General features: G+C 33.7%; 2 protein-coding genes across 7 annotated transcripts in view; one reads left to right on the plus strand and one right to left on the minus strand.

Moving 5' to 3' along the window:
* Window positions 1-2,785, plus strand: part of LOC111047947 — a 137,601-nt gene extending 134,816 nt beyond the window's left edge. The window contains exon 29 of the mRNA XM_039425648.1: window positions 1,047-2,785. Coding sequence (XP_039281582.1) covers window positions 1,047-1,174 — 128 coding nt within the window. The 3' untranslated portion in view covers window positions 1,175-2,785. The remainder of the gene's footprint in view (window positions 1-1,046) is intronic.
* Window positions 2,786-9,544: 6,759 nt separating this feature from the next.
* The window catches only part of LOC111051446, an 89,334-nt gene continuing 74,986 nt past the window's right edge, over window positions 9,545-23,892 (minus strand). For all 6 annotated transcript variants that reach the window (XM_039425521.1, XM_039425524.1, XM_039425523.1 and 3 more), the window contains 5 exons: window positions 23,189-23,305; window positions 21,920-22,023; window positions 16,916-17,077; window positions 15,375-15,524; window positions 9,545-12,743 (listed from right to left, as the gene is read on the minus strand). In XM_039425521.1, the coding sequence (XP_039281455.1) occupies window positions 12,551-12,743; window positions 15,375-15,524; window positions 16,916-17,077; window positions 21,920-22,023; window positions 23,189-23,305 (726 nt within the window). In that variant the 3' untranslated portion in view covers window positions 9,545-12,550. The remainder of the gene's footprint in view (window positions 12,744-15,374; window positions 15,525-16,915; window positions 17,078-21,919; window positions 22,024-23,188; window positions 23,306-23,892) is intronic.

The following is a 23,892-nucleotide window of genomic DNA, read 5'->3' on the forward strand; positions in this document are numbered from 1 at the left end:
CCGCCATCTTGAATCACATTTGATCGAAATTGTTCGTGTCGGATCCTTATAGTGTGAGGACCTTAAGTTCCAAATTTCAAGTCATTCCGTTAATTGGGAGATGAGATATCGTGTACACAGACGCACATACACTCATACACACACACACACACACACACACACACACACACACCACACACACACACACACACACCACACACACACACACACACCACACACACACACACACACACACATACAGACCAATACCCAAAACCAGTTTTTGGACTCAGGGGACCTTCAACGTATAGAAATTTAGAAATTGGGGTACCTTAATTTTTTTCGGAAAGCAATACTTTCCTTACCTATGGTAATAGGGCATGGAAAGTAAAAATGATCTATTGTAAATCACTGTCCTGTGTTGTGGTGTAACCAGAGAAGTGGCATGATTCCGGGTTCTCATCGTGCTAATTTGTGGCAGTTGATATAGCTTATCAATGACTATTTTAGGTATAAATTTGATCCAAATCGTTGGAGCCATTTTCGATAAAATTGCGAAAAACCCTGTTTTTGACAACATTTTCGCCATTTTAGACGCCATCTTGAATCACATTTGATCGAAATTGTTCGTGTCGGATCCTTATAGTGTGAGGACCTTAAGTTCCAAATTTCAAGTCATTCCGTTAATTGGAAGATGAGATATATTGACGGTAATATTGGCGTATGAAGGAGGCTCCTTTTTCCTTTTATGTTATCGTTGAAATGTAAAATTTCCAAAAACCTTGTATATACGTCGATGCGCAGTTAAAAAAGGAACATACCTGTCAAATTTCATGAAAATCTATCACCGCGTTTCGCTGTAAATGCGCAACATATAAACATTCAAACATTAAGAGAAATGCCAAACCGTCGTCTTGAATCTTAGACCTCATTTCGCTCGGTCAACCAATTAAATAAAGTTCTAGTATTTCTGTTCTCTTTTGTTATCATAGTTCTTTTCCCTGTTTACATATATAATAATATTTTAATATTCTTTGAAATAAATCTAAATTTGTGGTGGATTTCAGCCCTAGAAGCGATGGACCCTGATCTGACGGATGACGAAACGGCCGACTACTATCCGCGCTCCAAGCAGACTGTTCAGATGCTTCTCAATGACCTTGGCACCCTGAGGAAGGTCACAACCTTCAACTGACTGACCAACTGTGCAACTGACCAAGTTGGCAACACTGTTGGCAACTGCAACAACCAGTTGCCGCCGACGACGGAAATCAGTTGCGCAACGCAAGTCGACGCCCCTAGCAACAGTAGCAATGTGCTTCTGTTGTCGGCGTCTGAGTTTTCAAAGATTTGCAACCGGTTGAGGGTTAATAGTTTGTCGAAAAATGTTCAGTAATATCACATTATACATGAATTAGTTCACTACCGCCGTAAACAAAGCCGTAGTGCATTCGTGTGACGTCAGCACAGGTAGGGCTCCTACACCAATAAAAAATCGTTTTTCTCAGCTGATCTATATCAGCTAGTGTTCTAATTGGAGTAGAATTCGTTTTTCTACAGCTTCGGCCATCTTCACTTAGAATGAAATTCCTGCCATAATTTTTTGTAAATCACACAATTTCTCGACGTGAAACTACAGCTAGATGAAACCGATTATTTGTGTTTCACGAAAACTGGTTTCATGCGATCAAAGAAACTGGAGTTTCATGAAACTCAGTGTGCACAACCCTGTTTAATCCTATCAGTCGATTGCGAGCAACTTTCGTTTCACATTTCCTGTAACTTGTTTCACGAAACGCGTTTCTCCGGTGTGCACCCCGCCTTAGTATTTTTATTAAATATGAATAACTACCACAATATCAACTTCTCAACTACACAAAAAATGTCATTGGTCTGGGATTTGAAGGACTGTTGAGAATAAATACTATTTATATAATATAAGGATTATTAATAAATCCATAAAGCTGGATTCCCACATTTTATAGCAGTCATGTAGAGTTAGGAGTCTCAAGATAGATAGATCTAAACTCGCTTCTGTTGCTTACAAACACCTAAAATGGTGGGTCGATCACATTTTCTAATAAAATTGTTCTAGCTCATACTATGGACAGAGGATTAAATATAATTCATCTCATAGGAATCCTATCATAATTTGGGATATAAGACTTTTTCACAAGAAAAGACAAGAAAAAGAATGTCAGTACCTGTGCTGACGTAACAGTAACGCACTACGGCTTTGTTCCATGTTCCATGATTTTTTATAAATGTCTAGTACATTTTTATGATTGTATGAGATCGTTCTTGTGATCACCCTTACAATAGTAGTTTATGGCGAAAAATGGTCAGTTATTTATGATACTTCAGTGTTTTTTATGAGCATTTACGAGATAGTTCTAATAGTTGATTCAGTGTCTTTTTTGAGTATCTGGTACAGTTATGAGATAGTTCTAATGATACTCCATTTTGTTCATTGATTCTCTATGAGTTTTATTTTACTTCTGATGTCGGCGTCTGAGTTTTCAAAAATTTGTAACTGTTTAAGGGTTAATAGTTTGTTGAAAAATGTTCAGTGATTACTTATGATACTTGAATATTAGTTCCGTGATTTTTTATGAGTTTCCAGTACAGTTATGATTGTTGTAAGAGATCGTTCTTATGATACTAGAATTATTTCAGTGAGGGTTAATAATTTGAAGAAATATTTTTAGGGCTGGTTTCCGAGCTCGGGATTTGGCTAAGTTCTAGACTTTAAACAGCTGGAGTAAGAAAACTGGCTTTCCGAAACGGGGCGTAGTCGTAGTCATTGTCAAAGTCACTTTTGAATTAAATAGAAAATTGCACACAAAATAAAATACAGAGAAAATAGTGTAAAGTTTCAGCTATTTTGAATGATTCAGAAATGTTTAATTTCGTCAAGGAAAAACGTTTCCAATTATAGAAATGAGAAAATAAAAACTGCGACTACTGTTATAAAAACTGCGACCACGCCCCGTTTTGGAAAGCTAATTTTCTGACTCCAGCTGTTTAAAGTCTAGAACTTAGCTAAATCCCGAGCTCGGAAACCGGCCTTTAGTTATCTTCAATAATACAGTATTTGAATTAGTTTCGTGATCTTTTATGAGTATGATTGTATGAGATCGTTCTAGAATATTAGTCCAGAGATAGTTTTATTAGTATCTGGTACAGTAATGAGATCGTTCTTATGATTTTAATTAATTGATTATGAATTAATCTTAATTTTATATGATTTATGAATTAATTAGTCCAGTGATTTTTCATGACAGTATTAGTGTTATGATTTGCCCCAAAGTTTAAATTTTAGTAATATCTGTAAAGAATTTGTTACCGTCGATTTCATTTAGTGAGTTCTGGTAAATACATTTTTGAAAAATTGAATTCATTCAGAGTATTTCTTATCTTAGTTGAACTCAGATGTTGAAATATGAATATTCACTTAGTGAGTTGTGTTGAGAATTTAGTGAAATATAGTTGTGAAAATGTTAGTTTATTTAGAGATTGTGTAAAATTCTTGTAGAAATTGATTTTATTCAATGAGTTTTGCTAAGAGTGACAAAAGAGCTAAAATTGAGAGCAGTGAAAATGCATCTTATTCAATTATTTTTTTGAAAGAGTTTTTAAGAGAGCTGCAGAGTTGACCTTCCATATAGAAACTGAATTTATTGAAATATATCGGTAAGGAATCTGATAGACAATATTTGTAATTTTGTAGAATAATAAATTTCATTCAGTGATATCTGCTAAGAGTAGTCGATCTTTTGTTTATTCAAATTCAGAAATTCGAATAATGCAGAGCTTTTATGTTTTTTCAGGGATTTCTTGTATCTAGTACAGTAAAAAAACTTCATTCACATGGGCTACTTTTCAAATTAATAAAACAATATAAAAATTTTGAAGCACCCTTTTATTTTTAAAAAACTTTTGTTGAACTCCGAAACTAGTCGTTGAACTATTTTAAAGTTTTTTTTAAATAAAAGGGTGCTTCAATATTTTGATATTGTTTTTTTAATATTCTAGTACAGTAATTATTTGTGCAAAAGTTTGAAGTTATTGAGAGATTTCTGTAAAGAATTTGTAACTTTAGTAAATATGAATTCATTGTTGAAAATCTGGTGCGTTAGTCGATTTCTATCAAGAATTTGAATTAATGTTGAGTTATCAGAGAGAGTTCTCTCTGAGTACCAAATTCTTTTGTAGAAAAAATAATTTAATTCAGTGATTTCTGCTAAGAGTAGTTGTTTTGTTGTGAAGATTTTGAATTGATTCAGGGAATTGTATGAAGAGTCTGGTACAGTAGTTTTGTTCTCTTTTAAAAATTATTTTTTCAGTGCTACTTTTGAAGCATCATATGTGATTTGAACTTTGTAGCACCCATAAAAAGAGTGGCTCATAACAATATTGTCTTGGGTATCTACTGCACATGTTTTTAAATTTTCCAAAGTTATGGAACCGATATTTGTTTTAAATACAGCATTGTACTTTAATTTTGACAAGTTATGAAAACTAAACTTCACATTGTTTTTGCTTTCTGGGAAGTGTTTGCATAGTAAAAATACCTTGGGATCTTACCTTATATCTTAATTCCTTACTGAGTTGATGTTGATTGTGTAAAATATGTAAGAATTTCTTTTAAATTATCGGATATGTTGATAAGTTGTAGAATTTGAAAAATTTTGATTTTTGTGTTTGATAAACTGATGTACAGTATTGTAAATAAAGATCTGGATGAATTTGTTGTGAAAGTATTATCTTTTATTCATCCTTCATATAATGTTTATTCAATGAATTATTGTAGGTCTAATCCTAATATATGAAGCAAAGATGACATTTTGAGCAATTTTGTTTTAGACATGGTGTACGATAGTTTAAAAATAATATCATAGTACCCTTTTCAAAACGAAAAGCATGAAGTTACTGTTAAAACTCAATTTGCATCATCCTTGATTTTTGAACTTAGCGCGTTGCCAGTATAGCCAACGTTTGGCAGATTTAGTCTGCATTGTTTTCAATATTTGTATCTTTGTAATAATTTCAATTTGTTGTCTAGTATTATTTGATTAATTTCAAATTTGTCCTTTTTCACTTGCTTTTGAATAATATTTGTGTTTTGTATCTTTATTCTTGCATTTCTCACTTGCGGAAATCGTTGTAGGTAGGTTTTGCTCCACTCGGCTTGTGTGGCGCTGGTGTGCTGCTTCTTTGTTTCAACTCGATTCCGGAATGTGGGAATTGGCCAGCTCTTGTTTTCAATTTTCGAATTTGAATTTATTCCAGCTGAATATTCAGTACTTTCATGTTTCATTGGCATATTTGCGATAAATATTGGCCTAATTCAATCAAACAACTTGTATGTCTTCACGGATTGTGTTTGAATCTCAAACTTCTGGTAGGTGTAACCTCACTTTCCATTTGAACACGCTTTTCTGAACTCAATTTTTAGAATTTAGTTTAAAGCTCTTTCCAATTTTACATTGTTCATCTATTTCAATCTCTTTTAAAAAATGTCAATTTAGCATTTTAATTCCATTGCATTTCTGCAAAATTCCAAGATCATCAAGATTGCTTGATGTTTCTACAAATCTTTATTTCATATTCTTGTTTTCAAACTCTTTGTACTCTGAACTCTGTGTAGTTCAGAGCGCTGTTGCTACAGTCAACATATTTTCTTACCGTAGGGTATTTTCTTTTCCTCTGTCCACAGTTTGGATTTTGGGAAACTCAATCAATCTCTCTACATCTCTCGAATCAATCTGCTACCGAATCTGTTCTACAATTCTACCAACGATCGAATCTACCGATAAAGGTCTGCAGTCTCTATTGACAGTCGAAATTGCATCCACTTTGGGGTTCCATATACCCTCCCACTCACTTGGTTGACTGTGCAATTTAGCATTCCACTTTGGGGTTACATATACCCTCCCACTCTCTGGCCGGTATGGTGATGATGATTTCCATTGCCGGAGCATTTCTTACAAATGCCTACAATCTTCGACAGCTTTCGACATCCTCAAGATACTCAGGTTGAGTAATTGTATATCATCATAAATTTGTAATATCATCCATTCTTATTCATTCATCTGTCTATTTTCATTCATTCATTATCATTCATACTGCTATTGTTCATTTACTTATATAGATTTATCTTACTTATGAGCTGTGCCTACAAAGGCAATCAAAGAGTTTGTCATTTCAGGACATTGAATAATATTCAAAATTTTGAATACAAAATCATTTTATTTGTTGAATTTGTTTCTTCACAATTTGAAAGTCTTTACAATTGGCATCACATTCAACTTATGTATTTTGAAACTTACATCACAATTAATTCAACAATAAAAATAACAATTATTCACTACTTGATTTTGCAATTATTCGCATTACCTATTGTTTTGGTAGGATGAGTTGTATTCAGGACTCAGCCTACCTGGTCCTCTATTAATTTTGCTACCAGAAAAGTTATTTTGATAGATATCAGGAGCATATTTATCAGTTACAAAGAAATTTAGTTTTTTCTAAATAATGATTTTTGCAGCTTCCAACATAATATTTGCACCATAGATAGAGCTTGACCTGAGAAATGTCTGAGCCAAATTTGGCACCCCCAGCAGGGGTGATAAAAACAGGGTGAGTTATGCAGCTTCAAACATAAAATATACAAATTTTCACACAGCCATATCTAATGAACGGTAAGGAATTTCGCCAATGTGATGACATTATGTTGTTTCTCGCTCAAATCAGTCAGTTTTGTTGGATGTTTCTGTTGCCCTCTTGCATGTTTCTGTTGCCCTGGTATTTCAGTTTGTTTTAATTCTGTACCAGGGATTCAGAACACTTGAAGAGGTAGCAGGGGTTTTCAACGCCTTCCAATGCAAGCATAGGCAACCCGCAACACTGATCTAGTTTGTGTACCTCTTGCATGTTTCTGATGCCCTGGTAGAAATCTAGTCATTTCTAATATGCAAATGAGCTACTATTTGAGCGGGAAATTCAAATTTCTTATGATTAGCGGGAAATTCAAATTTCTCATGATTTATACTATTTGAGCGGGAAATTCAAAATCGCATGATTTATACCATTTGAGCGGGAAATTCAAATTTCTCATGATTAGCGGGAGATTCAAATTTCTCATGATTTATACTATTTGAGCGGAAAATTCAAATTTCTCATGATTTATACTATTTCAGCGGGAAATTCAAATCCAAACATAAAATTTTCAAATGGTCATATCTCCTGAACGGTAAGAAATTTTGCATATATGATTCCAGATTCGTGTTTCTCGCATCAAAGAGCAGAAGGTCAAGAGTTTTAGTGTTTTTTATTTTTCACAAAAAATTGATGAAAACCATAGACTAACCATCGTGAACCACACTGAGACAAGAAGTATATCATATTTGGCTGAAATTTGATCATATCTCCTGAACGGTAAGAAATTTTGCAAATATGATTCCAGATTCGTGTTTCTCGCATCAAAGACCATAAGATCACAAAGTTTGAGCGATTTTCATTTTTCACAAAAAATTGATTGGTAGCATGGACTAACCATCGTGAACCACACTGAGACAAGAAGTATCTCAGATTTGGCTGAAATTTGGTCTCATCTCATGAACGGTAAGGAATTTTGCAAATATGATTCCAGATTCATGTTCCTCGCATCAGAGAGCATAAGGTCACAAAGTTTGAATGATTTTTATTTTCACAAAAATATTAGAAAACCATCGTGCGTTTTGAAAAACGATATTAGAAAACCATCGTGCGTTTTGAAAAACGAAAAGTATCTCAGATTTGGCTGATATTTGGAACATGGATAGAGCTTGACCTGAGAAATCTCGGAGCCAAATTTGGCACCCCAGCTACTATACAGATTGAGTTATGCAGCTACAAACATAAAATTCGCAAATTTCCAAACGCCCATATCTAATGAACTGTAAGGAATTTTGCTAATCTGATAATATGAGGAAAACTAATCGTGTGTGTTCGTGGCGCATAAGTTTGTACGCACCGTCACATTCTTGTGGAGTTTCCAGTTATTTATGTCGAGGATTTAGTTTGTTACTTGCAAAAAAACAGCTTATATATTTCGATGAAGATGAAAGAATACTTTATATCATAGTTGTTTAGGCATTATTAAAAATCTGGTGTGGCGCACTCTCACAACTTTCCTTGCCGTTATAAAAATTGATCACCTGACGCAAGTGTTCCCGCGCATCTCAAGTCTACTATTTAAAGATTTGAGCCAGCTGGTGGCAGGGCAATAATGCTGGAGACACACGAGGTCTGCTATCTCTTCATAGTGAATCATTTAATAGAATCAACAGTTTGCAATATTGGATAATCACATTTTCTCGAATTTTGAGCTTATTTTCAATTTTAGGTGAAAATGTTACTAGTCATTAATTGAAGAGAATTTAATGCTCAATCTTTTCCAATCGAAATTTTTCGTTTAAATTATATCTGATAGCTGATAATTGAGAATCTGAAATCAATCTTTGCATAGATGGGGCGGAGCTCCTGAAATTTTTACAGATATGAGACTTATGGCAGTTGATAGAGCTTAATGACTATTTTAGGTATAAATTTGATCAAAATCGTTGGAGCCGTTTTAGAGAAAATCGCGAAAAAACCGGTTTTTGACAATATTTTTGCCATTTTAGCCGCCATCTTGAATTGCATTTGATCGAAATTGTTCGTGTCGGATCCTTATAGTGAAAGGACCTTAAGTTCCAAATTTCAAGTCATTCCGTTAATAATTGGGAGATGAAATATCGTGTACACAGACGCACATACACTCATACACACACACACACACATACAGACCAATACCCAAAAACCAGTTTTTTGGACTCAGGGGACCTTGGAACGTATAGAAATTTAGAAATTGGGGTACCTTAATTTTTTTCGGAATATTTTTTGGTAATAGGGCAAGGAAAGTAAAATGTGGTTGAATTTTGTTTTAGGTGAACAAAAACAAAACTTCGTATTAAATGTTTATTTTGCACTAAAAAAATAATACTCATAATATATCTGTTCACTACATATATTATTATATTTCAAACAGATTTTTTTGGAATCAAATTACAATTATAGGTTCATCATTTTTAATCATAGTTACAAACATTATAAAAATATTATTTACATAGGAAAAGTCATACATGAAATGTAACAACTTTACAATTAATAGATATAGAAGAAGCTATTATTAGCTATTAATTTAATCAATAACATAAGTTTATAATGTGCTTCAGTGAGTTTTCTCTGAAAGTTTTAGTTTTAATTCTAAGCATAATCAAATATAAAACTATGATACAATAAGAACATTAAAGCAAAATTAATCAAAGTTTTAATACCCAATACAAATAAATAATAATTTTATTGATTCAATTTCTGTTCAATCAATCAAATTTCAAGGGATTATTTTATTTTGATAACATGTTATTCTACACTTCAAGGCATTGGTTTCAGTTTCCTCCAATCAATAATAATAATGGAATTTAAGTTCTCAGTTATTGAGATCATTTTTCATAGTGATAATAATGTGATACAATATAATTTTAACTCTGGTAAAGCCTTTATTAATAAAGCTTGAAAAAATACAAAAACAATACTCATTAATCTAGATGAGTCGTGAATTTTTATTGTATTTAATACTAGCATTTTATTCATTTCAATTAATAAACTTCGTCACTAACCGTTAAAATATTGATAAAAAAATTAGGAGAACTTTCACTGTTCGTCAGTTAAAAGCTGTTAAATTAGATTCACTCCAATTTGCCATAAAAACATGGCAGTTTGGAGTTTTAAGTATGCAGTTGAGATTATAATTATTTAATGTGAGACTTTCTCTCATATTATTTACAACGTTGATTTTTATTAATTTAATTTATTAAATTAAATTTTTTAGTTTAATTTATTACATGAGATTTTAAGATAAATTATCAATTAATAACATTAATACAATGAATAAAAAGTCTACACCTTCTTGTTTCTTTTTGTTCAGAAACTTTTCTATAAAATGTAGAATAATTTATTATTGAAAACAAGCAAGTTTTAACAAAATTAAACAAAATATAGAGTAGTATTGCAACCAACTGAACATAATAAATAGTGAACGATTATAAAATGATGGAATTAATATTATTTTAAATCATCATTAATCATCTGAGCCGACTATGAGACTAGTATTCTTATTTTTACCCAGAAACAATCATCTCCAAAAATCTATTTCCTCGATTTATTTCGTCGCAAAAAATAAGATTCACTTCCTAAAACTGTCAGATGATATTTTTTGGAATGCTGACTGTATTAATAAGTGAATATTGCCACAATCATAAACAGCTAATATTGCCTTGAAACATTAATGAACAAAAATGATTACTCAATTAGAATGACACTTTTGTTTATGCGCTTAGTATGTTGTTAATATTGCCTTCGGGATATTTTTAAAGCTAATGCACCAAACAAAGAATGAAAACATAAAATACAATGAAATGGTAATCAAAATTAGTAGATCGATCCCCAATGATTGCACAAATCAATTTAATTATAGTTGATTTTCAAATAGAAGTGATCATTTTTGAAAACAAGAAAGTATAAATTTAATAGTTTAGAAGAGTGAATTGAAAAGGGGCATACAGACTTTCACACTCTCTATCAGCTGATGTTCAGCTTATTCTGTATCTTACTGTTTATGTACAAATACAGATAGCATTAGAAAAGCATTAGCTGATGAGAAGTGGAATACGCGTGTTCGTGGCACATAGGTCTGTACGCACCTTTATAAACAATCAACGATTCCCCCATTAAAACAAAATTAGCAGTTGGCCTTACACCTGTCATAAGTGTCTCAATATGTGCCCAGTCTTTGCTTACAACACCATCTTGATAATATAAATAATGCAACAGATTTCAAGAGTTTACAGATCTAGCTGTCTGATGTTTTATGACTGTTTTCAATTATTGTTTTTTATGGTATGTTTGTCTTGATGAATATTGACACTGTTATTATGAATCTGTACAGGATTTCAATTCAACTCAATTTAAAGGTGTAACAAAAATAATAAAATGCCTGGCAATTATTTTTATTGAATAGAAAGACTAAGAAATTGTCAAAAACCACAGATTTTATTAAAATTTAGAAAGACCGGTTTCGGTTGTTACACAATCGTCAATCTCTGATCTCCCTAAACTAGAGAGTCAGAGATTAACAATGGTGTAACAACCGAAACCGGTCTTTCTAAATTTCAATAGAATCTGTGGTTTTTGACAATTTCTTAGTCTCTTTAATATGGATAATTAACACAATGGGCCCGTTGTGTACATGGAATGTGGTAAATTGTCCGATTCACAATTTCGTACCAGGTAAAAAGTTCCGCGTTCCAGAGTTTTGACAGATTCTGTACCAGAAACCAGTTCCAAATTCCTGCCCCACTGTCGAAGCGTGGTAAATTGTCCGGCCTGGTACAGTTCCAACTATCTGAGCTCTCATTGGTCGATTATTGTAGTCTGCTTGTTTCTCTGCGCATGCGCTGATAGTTTGTTTACAATAGCATAGCCATAGAATACATAACCAACAATATGATGATTGATAACCATTCATTAAATGAATTTTTCTCTATAGAAAATTTGAGAGTAATGGAATAAAAGAAATGCACACTGTTCTAGCCGGTAAGTTTGTAAAACAGCCTTTCTTCATTCACGCAGTTATAGTGAGGTCCATGTTATAATGGCAGTGAAAAAGGATAGGAGAACAGTGTTGCTGATTCTCTGCCTTGCCAGATTATATTTCTACGTTGTTAAATAACGATCTGGTAGCGTTACGGAGCTAGAAAAGTATAGCGCTATCTGCTTTGTCGAATGATAAACAAGGATAGCAAGTCCAATGTTGATCAAATACTGACATTATAACGTGGACCGCACTATAGTAAACGACACATTTTGGTGTAAATCAACTTTATAAGTGCGCGCCAAAAGCTTGAACCAACGTTTTCGAAACGGCGTTCCATGGGAACATTTTGCACTGGTCACGTGATGGAACAATTTACGATTGGAACTGGAACAATTCACTGTACACAGAACGTACATAATATCAACTTCTCAACTACACAAAAAGTTATTATTAAGTGTTTTGATTACCTACTCATATGATTCAAACCAACCAAAAAATAAACCATAACTAAATTGAAATATATTTTATAATTAAACTACATACTTCATAATTAAACTGAAATTTGAAATTTCAGGACGTAACATAAATAATTAAATTCTTGACAATCATTTTCAAGTGGTTTGATCACCTCATACGATTCGACCCTACCAAAATCAAGAAACCATATTTAAATTGAAATAGATTTATTTGTGAACTATCATCTCAACCCTAGTTAGACTAGTTCGGCATGCAGTTAGTTGCAATATTATACAAATACAGTGAGGTGTTAAAGCAAATAAATTTAACGGGAAACCCACAAAATTGTTCAACAAAATGAATTCTTAGTAAGGCGTTGAAACAAATAAAATGAACGGGAAACCCACTAAATTGTTCAACAAAATAAATTCTTATTTAAACTCCGTCAGCTCCCACTTTGCCAATAAGCTCATCCAGAATCTGAGTCAGCTCTTTGATTTCCTTAGATTTTTGCTCGTTTGAGTTCTCCAGTGATTTAATGGCCAACTCGGCTTGCTTGAGTCTGGCAGTCAGTTTGTCGTTTTCTGCCTGATGAGTTCGTACCATCGTTTCCATCTCCACGTTCGCTCTAGAAACAGATACAACAAAAATATTGATTTCTTATTACTAGCTTATTATAGAAAATTCTTATTACTAGCATCATATTGCCGTTTAGGGTAGGCAAAATATCGCAATCCCGAAAATCATACGGTGATGTGTAGCCAAACACATATCGTATGGTTGGTTCCCTGTCAGCTTGACAAATTAAAAAAAAAAAAAAAAAAATAGAGCAAAAAAAAGTACTCACGTCAATATTTTAAAATACACAGAGATGGTTGGTTTGGCCAAACACAATAAAAAAAAATCTGGTGTGGCGCACTCACACAACTTTCCTTACCGTTATAAAAATCGATCACCTAACGCTAGTGTTCAAGCGCATCTCAAGTCTACTATTCATAGATCTGAGCCAGCTGGTGACAGGACAATAACGCTGGAGACACACAAGGTGTGCTATCTCTTCATGGTGAATGATTTAATAGATTCAACAGTTGCCAACAGTTTACAAAAATCTGGAGTGGTGCACTCACACAACTTTCCTTGAAGTTATGAAAATCGATCACCTAACGCTAGTGTTCAAGCGCAACTCAAGTCTACTATTCAAAGATCTGAGCCAGCTGGTGACAGGACAATAACGCTGGAGACACACAAGGTGTGCTATCTCTTCATAGTGAATGATTTAATAGATTCAACAGTTGCCAACAGTTTACAATTGAATAATCACAATTTCTCGAATTTCGAGCTTATTTTCAATTTTAGGTGAAAATGTTACTGAACATTTATTGTAGAGATTTTCATGCTCAATCTTTTCCACTTGAAATTTTCTGTTTGAATTGTATCTGAAGCCTGATAATTGGGAATCTAAAATCGAACTTTGCATAGATGGGGCGGAGCTCCTGAAATCTTTACAGATATGGGACTTGTGGAAGTTGATAAAGCTTATCAATGACTATTTTAGGTATAAATTTGATGAAAATCGTTGGAGCCGTTTTCAAGAAAAACGCGAAAAACCCTGTTTTTGACAACATTTTTGCCATTTTAGCCGCCATCTTGAATTGCATTTGATCGAAATTGTTCGTGTCGGATCCTTATAGTGTAAGGACCTTAATGTCAAATTTCAAGTCATTCTGTTAATTGGGATATATACGATATCAATCCATCTATTACGATATCCAAATGGATTACCATCCATTACGATATCAAAATTTCAAGATTGATATCGTATACAAAGACGCACATACACTCATATACACACACACATATACAGACCAATAACCAAAACCCACTTTTTTGGACTCAGGGGACCTTGAAACGTATAGAAATTTAGAACTTGGGGTAGCTTAATTTTTTTCGGAAAGCAATACTTTCCTTACCTATGGTACTAGGGCAAGGAAAGTAAAATCGAAACACAAACTTGTTTTGAGATGTTTCTAAATCTGGTCCAAGTGTGGGACTGAGACAAAATTATGACTCAGCTGTTTAACTATTTGAATCATTCAATCAGGTTCTTGGTGCCGACTGCCGATTGCACAAAAGCCAGTTAAATTTTAATCCTGATTAATTCCAGGAGAACCAATAAGAGAAGCCGTCTTATTAAAATGGTCTTCTCGGATTTGGTTCACGTGAAATTTATAAGGATTAAAATTAACTGGCTTTTGTGCAACCGGGCCTTTGTGAGAGAGATTTTTGCATTCCACTGAGAATTAATAACAATCCACTGTGATTAGGTAGAACCTTTCTGTATAAACTATAAATATATTATAACTAGCCGTCAGGCTCACTTCGCTCGCCATATCCGTCTAGCCAGGGGGCGGAGCCCCCTGGACCCCCGGCTGGATCGTCCAAGAATGAGATCAGCTGGCTCGCTTCGCTCGCCTGCATTTTTCATTTGAGCATTTTTATCATATGTTAGGACGATCCAGTCGGGGGTCCAGACTAAACGTCTGGCTAAACGGATATGGCGAGCGAAGCGAGCCTGAGGGCTAGTAATATATTATTCCCAGGAATAGCTCTGATTGAAGTAGCAGTACCCAATCAATTTTTCCGCGATAAATGCATTCCAATCTTCAACTTGGTGCCAACCTAACAAAGTCAACTCAATTTAATGCCAACCTGACAAAATTATTAATTTAGTTACCAGTTAACAACTGTTTCGAAGAGGTACTCTCTCTAGATTATAGTTCTATATTAACATATGGTATGGACATTTTTCAATTATAATTAAGAGAATAAGAAGAATATACATGCTAAAAGACGAACTTTAAACCCTTAAAAACCACCCTTAGAGTTAAAATAATGCCAAAAGATTTCTTAGTGCGCCTCTAAAGGGCCAACTGAACATACCTACCAAATTTGAACGTTTTTGGTCCGGTAGATTTCTAGTTCTGCGAGTGAGTGAGTGAGTGAGTGAGTGAGTGAGTGAGTCAGTCAGTCAGTCAGTGAGTGAGTGCCATTTCGCTTTTATATATATAGATTTCCTCTTTCGTAATAAATTTTCTATTATTTTTTTCAAGTGAACATGTTTTAATACCTACGGTGTCAAAATTATAACTTTTGTAAAGGTGATTTTGTCTTGATAATTTGCAAATATTTAAAAAAATTAATAATTTTCATAGCTGTTGAAAATGAAAAAATACAAAATAATTTAAATTTAAATACTAACTTATCAAGCTGTGCAGCGACATGAGTTTTGAGCTTGTTGTATCGGTCCTCTTGGGCTTTCACTAATACTCCAAACTCTTCATTACTGGCTTTCAACTTATCCTGGATATTTTTCATGTCTTCTATAACCGTTTTACTCCTCTCGTATTTTCTGTAAAACAAATAATACATACAAATCAATAAAAATTGTATACATTTTGTGCCATCGGGCCTTAGTTACTTAGTTATTGCAAGTTTTCAAGGCTATCGGCTTGAGTTAACAGAGAAATTTGGAACATAATACAATGGAATGATCGTCTTATGCTATTTTTTCTCTATGGTATCACCTCAACTGATACAGTATCATCTCAACTTGATACACAACACCATAATTTGATACAAAACTTCCTAACTTTGAATGAATACTTCAAACCATGGGATATATCTTCTTATACTATCTTTTCTCTATGGTATCACCACAAATGATACAGTATCATCTCAACTTGATACACAACACCATCATTTGATACAAAACTTCCTAACTTTGAATGAATACTACAAACCATGGGTTATTTATCTTCTTATGCTATCTTTTCTCTATGGTATCACCACAAATGATACAGTATCATCTCAACTTTATACACAACACCATCATTTGATACAAAACTTCCTAACTTTGAATGAATACTACAAACCATGGGATATTTATCTTCTTATGCTATCTTTTCTCTATGGTATCAACTCAACTGATACAGTATCATCTCAACTTGATACACAACACCATCATTTGATACAAAACTTCGTAACTTTGAATGAATACTACAAACCATGGGATATCTTTCCTTATGCTATCTTTTCTCTATTGTATCATCCGGAAATGATACAGTATCACAACACATGATACTGTACCAACACGATATGATACTGTATAATATAAGCTTGATACACAACACCGTAATTTGATACAAAACTTCCAAACTTTGAATGAATGGGATATCTTTTTATGCTATCTTTTCTCAATGGTATCACCAAGAAATGATACAGTATCACAACACATGATACAGTATCAACACAACATGATACAGTATCATATAAACTTGATACACAACACATCATAATTGGATACAAAACTTTCAAACTTTGAATGAATTCTACAAACCATGGGATAGCCTAAATCTTTCCTTATGCTATATTTTTTCTATGGTATCACCATAGACCAGGAAATGATACAGTATCAACACACAAGATACAGTATCAACACGATATGATACAGTATCATCTCAACGTGATACACAACACCATATTTGAAACAGAACTATAGTTGCTATAGTGAGGTCCACGTTATAATGGCAGTTGATAAAGATAGGAGAATAGCGATGCCGATTCTCTGCATTAATTAATTATATTTCTAACTGTCAAAAACATAATTGGCATCGTTGTGGACCTAAAGGATAGTACCACCGGCTTTGTCGAATGATAGACAAAGATAGCAAAACCAAAGTTGATCAAATACTGTCATTATAACGTGGACCTCACTATAGTTGCTTGTGTGTGTCAACCTACTGATGGACATCATTGAAGGCGATCTCAGTGTTGTTGAGGTGAACGGTGACTGTGTCTCTCTCCTGGATCAGTTTCTCTTTCACCACTTCGAACTGCTTTTTATCGGCCTCGTTTTGGGCCACCAGCTGCGAAATCGTCCTCTCGTATTCACCCAGAACCACACTGAAAAATAGAAACAACAATCACTCTTCAAATTTCTCTTGTTTGGAATAAATTATTTCGATTGATTATAACAGAAATTACTAGTACCTTGTGACATACATGACATGATCCCAAGATCTTTTCTTGATTTTAATTTTGATTATTATTTCAAGAGTTGCAAGTTATAGTCGTGGAGTTAAATATTGACGTTATTGGTAAAAGGATTTAATCTCCCCCCTTAATTTGTATATCTAGAGTGAAATCTAGAGTGAAAAGTACTGTTTTTTCTCCCTGAGAGAAAAGTTTGAAGCCCGAGGCGAAGCCGAATGCAACAATTTTCCTGAGGGAGAAAAAACATTTTTTACTCGTGATATACACAGCATTTTTCCTCCACCTACATTTTTATGAAAACTGCAAATAATAGTTTATTTGTATATCTAGAGTGAAAAGTGCTGTTTTTTCTCCCTGATGGAAAAGTTTGAAGCCCGAGGCGAAGCCGAGGGCAACAATTTTCCTGAGGGAGAAAAAACATTTTTCACTCGTGATATACACAACATTTTTCCTCTACCTACATTTTTATAAAAACTGCAAATAAAATAATTTTTGAAAACGTACTTGACCAAACAATGTGTTACAACATAATCTAAAAATTAAACAGAAACAGCTGGCTTGTAATCACAGTTCTCCGCCGACAGCGCTATCAGTCGGCCAAACTTGTAACAACAATGGCCGCCATAACTACAGCTATGATGAAGTTCCCGTTTCAAATTTGATTAGTTAATAAGAAATATTCCTTGGCTGGTATTTTGAATTATATGGAATAAAAAAAATTATACTTTTTTTTAGTATAGTGATATGAAGTTTGTAATAATTTTAGCATACAAACATAAATTTCATATATTGATCAAATGTCTGGTTGAGGTATTGAATTTAGTTTAATGACTACTCTATATGCTTCCTCATCTGAGCTTAGACCTTCTAACCTATTTTAAATGTACGTTTTTAAAATAGAGATGCTTCCCAGGTTATTTGAATGGAGTTACTTTTACGGTCTAGGGAGTTTTCCTGTTTTTTCCTACCGAGAGCAAAAGAGTGACACTTTAATATTATGTTCCAGTGAGTAAAGTAAGCACTTTAGACAGGAGGTGGAGGAAAAATTGATTTTTCCTCCACCTACTGTCAAAAGTACTTACTTTACTCCCTGAAACATTATACTAAAGTGTCACTTTTTCGCTCTCGGTACTAAAAAACAGAAAAACTCCCTAGGGAGTAAAAGTGACTCCATTTAAATAACATATGAAGCATCTCTATTTTAAAAACGTACATTTGGAATAGGTCAGAAGGTCTAAGCTCAGATGAGGAAGCATATAGAGTAGTCATTAAACCAACTAAATTCAATACATCAACCAGACATTTGATCGATATATAAAATTTATGTTTGTATGCTGAAATTATTATTACAAACTTCATATCACTATACTAAAAAAAAATTATATTTTTTTCTTTTAATCCATGTTATTCAAAATACCAGCCAACGAATATTACTTATTAACTAATCAAATTTGAAACGGGAACTTCATCATAGCTGTAGTTGTGGCTGTCATTGTTGTTACAACTTTAGCCGACAGATAGTGCTGTCGGAGGAGAACTGTGATTACAAGTCAGCTGTTTCTGTTTACTTTTTAGATTATGTTGTAACACATTGTTTGGTCAAGTACGTTTTCAAAAATTATTTTATTTGCAGTTTTTATAAAAATGTAGGTGGAGGAAAATGTTGTGTATATCACGAGTGAAAAATGTTTTTTCTCCCTCAGGAAAATTGTTGCCCTCGGCTTCGCCTCGGGCTTCAAACTTTTCCCTCAGGGAGAAAAAACAGCACTTTTCACTCTAGATATACAAATAACTATTTATTTTTGAGCTATCACAGACAGCAAGCGAGTTGCCCATTCAATATTTTGTTTGTAAATTCATCGTATGTTTTGAAAAATAAAATTAAGAGTGGGTAACCTTGTTTGTTTGTATGTATCCTAAATTGTTCAACCTGAAACGAAATCATAAATAAATTGTTCAGTTTTCTCTTAACATTGCTTTCCAACTATGCCCACCATCACAATGAGAGACCACCTTAGAACATTTTTTCTCCAAATGATTTGATTGCAAGAAGAAATTTGGGAAATTGTTTGTGAAATGCCGGCCTGGGTTGTCTAGTGGTTTAAAAACGAAAAATAACCAATAGGACTATCGGCTATCCGTGTGAAATTGGGGTTTCAGCTCTAGCTGCCATAAAAAGTGAATATAGACCAAGACTGGATGTGACCCAGGAACTTAGAGTAACGTTATCGGAGCTGACACCTCGTTTCAACAAACTCTATGCGAAAAAAGCTCATTCTTCACACTGACGCTTTTTGTTAATTTCGATGTGAAACAAAAATATAACTATGTACTATAGTACCTAGCTGCAGTACCTAAATAAATTATAATTTATTGTTTGTATAGAATTTGTTGTTTTATTATGATTGAAACTATTGCAACATTGGGTTATGTATAGAATGTGCAAAACTCAACTGAATGAATATTGAGTGTAAAATACGTGTAGGTATATACGTACGTATGCGTATATGTACAACATGAATAGTAGTCTATGCTTATACATGTAGGGGGTCCGGCTTACAGCTGAATTATGCAGGGGGGCTTGAAGTAAAAATCTGGTGTGGCGCACTCACACAACTTTCCTTGCCGTTATGAAAATTGATCACCTGACGCTAGTGTTCCCGCGCATCTCAAGTCTACTATTCAGTGATTTGAGCCAGCTGGTGACAGGGTAATAACGCTGGAGACACACATGAGGTCTGCTATGTCTTCATAGTGAATGATTTAATAGAATCAACAATAATTTGCAATTGAATAATCACATTTTCTCGAATTTAAAGCTTATTTTCAATTTTAGGTGAAAATGTTACTGAACATTAATTGTAGAGATTTTCATGCTCAATCTACTCCACTTGATTTTTTTTGTTTCAATTGTATCTGAAGCCTGATAATTGGTATTCTATCTGCATTGATGGGGCGGAGCTCCTGAAATTTTTACAGATATGGGACTTGTGGCAGTTGATAGAGCTTATCGATGACTATTTTAGGTATGAATTTGATCAAAATCGTTAGAGCCGTTTCCGAGAAAATCACGAAAAACCCTGTTTTTGACAACATTTTCGCCATTTTAGCCGCCATCTTGAATTGCATTTGATCGAAATTGTTCGTGTCGGATCCTTATAGTGAAAGGACCTTAAGTTCCAAATTTCAAGTCATTCCGTTAATAATTGGGAGATGAAATATCGTGTACACAGACGCACATACACTCACACACACACATACAGACCAATACCCAAAAACCAGTTTTTTGGACTCAGGGGACCTTCAAACGTATAGAAATTTAGTAATTGGGGTACCTTAATTTTTTTCGGAAAGCAATACTTTCCTTACCTATGGTAATAGGGCAAGGAAAGTTAAAAGTTTGAGAACCACTGTTCTATACCATGGAATATCTTCCGAAGCTATATTTTGTCTATAGCAGAACCTTGATATAGTACACCCCGACTTGATGCTGACCTCGTACATTTTTTGAGCGATCCCTTGAGATGTACTAAATCGAGGTTCCATGGCAAAAGGCTACTAGTTATTTCATAAAAAACATTTTGGAATGAAAATTGACCTTACATTTATAAAAGTCATTAGTTTTTCGAAAATCTCATCTATGAATGGACTCAGCCTTTTATCCTCTCCCAATCATTGAATATGATCATAGAAAAAAAATAGCCTAAGAAGATATGGTATTGGTCGTTTATGCTCCAAATTCCAAGCCAAACCCCTGTTAAGGCTGTGCAAAGGCTAAAAACAAACTTTTTACTCGTGATATTTTCTAAGTTTTTCCATTTGTATATCATGAAGCTATCAAAATGAAAAAGTTTTCTCGGTAAATTTTTTTTCCGATCATTACTTTTTGAGATATGAGCGACTGAAGTTCGAATTTTTGGGACAGAACATTTCAAATTCGGTACGATATAAATCCATGAGATTTAGAGGATGGATTCTCCATGGTATTGTTGATCTAGCAAAACAAAAATTTTCTGAAAATATCAATTTTTGGAAAAATTATTCAATTTACCAAAAATTACTCAACTGAAAGTTAATTTTAGTAAATTGAATAACTATATCAAAAATTGATATTTTCAGACAATTTTTGTTTTGCTAGATCAACAATACCATGAAGAATCTATCCTCTAAATCTCATGGATTTATCTCTTGCCGAATTTGAAATGTCCTGTCCCAGAAGTTTGAACTTTAGGCGCTCATATCTCTAAAAATAATGATCAGAAAAAATGTTTTCCTGAAAAAACTTTTTCATTTTGATAGCTTGATGATACACGAATCAAAAAACTTTGAATAATACCTACCACGAGTAGAAAGTTTATTTTTAGCCTTTGCACAGCCCTAACTCAAGCCCATTGCTGTTGACTACTTTCTATTAAGACTTTATTGGCCGGATGACAGTGTAAGAACGGCACATAATGATACAGTATCACCATAAAATGATACAGTATCAACACAAATGATACAGTATCAACACAAATGATACAGTATCACCATAAAATGATACTGTATCACCACAAATGATACAGTATCAACACATACAGTGATCACTCATCTACTAGCGTCACATAGCTTCACGAAAAACAACTACATGGACTATAGGCTTGAGTTAACAGTTAACTTTGCATCATAACGCCCTATACCATGGGATATCTATTTTTCCTCTGTGATATGATTTAAACCTCAATTAATGAGTGAAAGATTGACACAACTTACTCGGATTGCGATAAAGCTTTTGTTTTCGAGTGCACTTCCTTTTTGAGAGTTGATAGTTCAAGTTGGAGTTTCTCCATTTTTTCCGTGTTGCGTTTCAGTTCTTCCTGTAAATTGAATTTTTTTTCAATATTATTCTTTCGACTTATAATTGAAAAAACAAAGAGCTGCTGCACTGAAATATAGTTTTAATCAACACATAATTCCCACTAGTTGATATGATCAAAGAACGCTTCAAGAATGAGCTTTGTCTGAAACATTTCAACTGCTATGGAATAAATATGATATTCATCAATATTTATCATTATCAATTCATGGTTTTGACATAGAGAAACAATAGCGTAAGTAGATATCCCATGCTATAGGGAATTTATGTCGCAACTTTTACTGTTTTCTCAAGCCGATTACTGTCAATTTTCACTGTTTTGTTGGGGTGATAGTGTATGAACGGCACAATTTGAGAAACTACCAGCGTCACACAGCTGCATAGGAAAGAACTATGTGAACTATCGGCTTGGAATAACAGTAAAAGTTGCGACATAAACGCCCTATACCATGGGACATCTACTATGCTATCGTTTCTCTATGGTTTTGATCTGAGTTGCAATCTGAAATATATGGTTCTAATCAACACATAATTCGTACTAATAAATATTATCAAAAAAAGCTTCAAAAATGAACTTTAATACAATATGAAAAATAAACTGAAACCAAAACTCATCTTTTCTCCAGTTTCGATACTAAATTATCAAAATTAACAACGTTAACGATTCTTGTTACTGCCTTCTATAGATGATAGCTGATACCGGTATATCTGATATAATATCAACTGTTCATTCTTGTTTAGAATAATCAATCATATTTTATACGTCAAGAAAATAAATTTTCCACTGATTTAATACTAAATTTTCATAATTGAAATTAAATATTTTGTTAATCAGTTATATTTCTTCATTGTTAAATACGTATGGCAACCTTGCGGAGCTTGAGGAGGATAGCGCTATCTGCTTTGTGGAATGATAGACAAGGATAGCAACACCAATGCTAATCGAACACTGCCATTATAACGTGGACCTCACTATAGGGAGATGATACAAAGGTGATAGACAATGATAGCAACACCAATGCTAATCGAACACTGCCATTATAAAGTGGACCTCACTATAGGGAGATGATACAAAGGTGATAGACAATGATAGCAACACCAATGCTAATCGAACACTGCCATTATAACGTGGACCTTATTATAGAGAAGTTGATTGGGTAGCTTACCTGATAACCCAGCTCTTGCTTGGACATTAGGTCTTGTAGTTTTTCCAGTTCCTTCAAATAATACTCCTGGCTTACAACGGTTCCTCGTGGTGTCGTTTTGCTAGTTTGGAGTTTATTCTGTAAGATAGAAAAGAGTCTGAATTATGGATGAATAATTAGTCTGAATTAGGAATTATAAAGAGTAAATTTAGGCCAATCAAAACTATATTTAATGAGTACATTCTGGGAACATGGTGAGTGGTAAATTGTTCCAATTCCAGTGATGGATTTTTTCAACAAAGAAATTTATTGAAGAAATTCAACGAATGGTTGTCAAACATTAGTTTGACCTCACTATAGCTTGATTCAGATTTTAATTTCTAATACTGTACTTTCAATAATTTTTCAATACAGAAATTGAAGTTTAATCATGGATAGAACTTGAAAAGAACGTTCCGGAATGCATTGTTATTTGCTGATGATTTTTGGATAGTGCAGGACAATGAAAATGACCTCCAAAGATCAGTTCATATCCTATATGACGAGCAATTTCTGTTTAGCCTATATGTTTGTATTTCACCGGATCTCGAAAACGGATCTAACGATTCTCACGAAATTTGTAACATAGTAGGTTTATAATATAAAAATTCGATTGCACTAGGTCTCATCCCTGGGAAAACCCGCTGAAGGAGATAAAAAGATAATTACCATCCATCTTTGGAAAA

Source organism: Nilaparvata lugens, chromosome 4 (assembly GCF_014356525.2).
Source record: "Nilaparvata lugens isolate BPH chromosome 4, ASM1435652v1, whole genome shotgun sequence".
NCBI classification, from domain to species: Eukaryota; Metazoa; Arthropoda; class Insecta; order Hemiptera; family Delphacidae; genus Nilaparvata; species Nilaparvata lugens.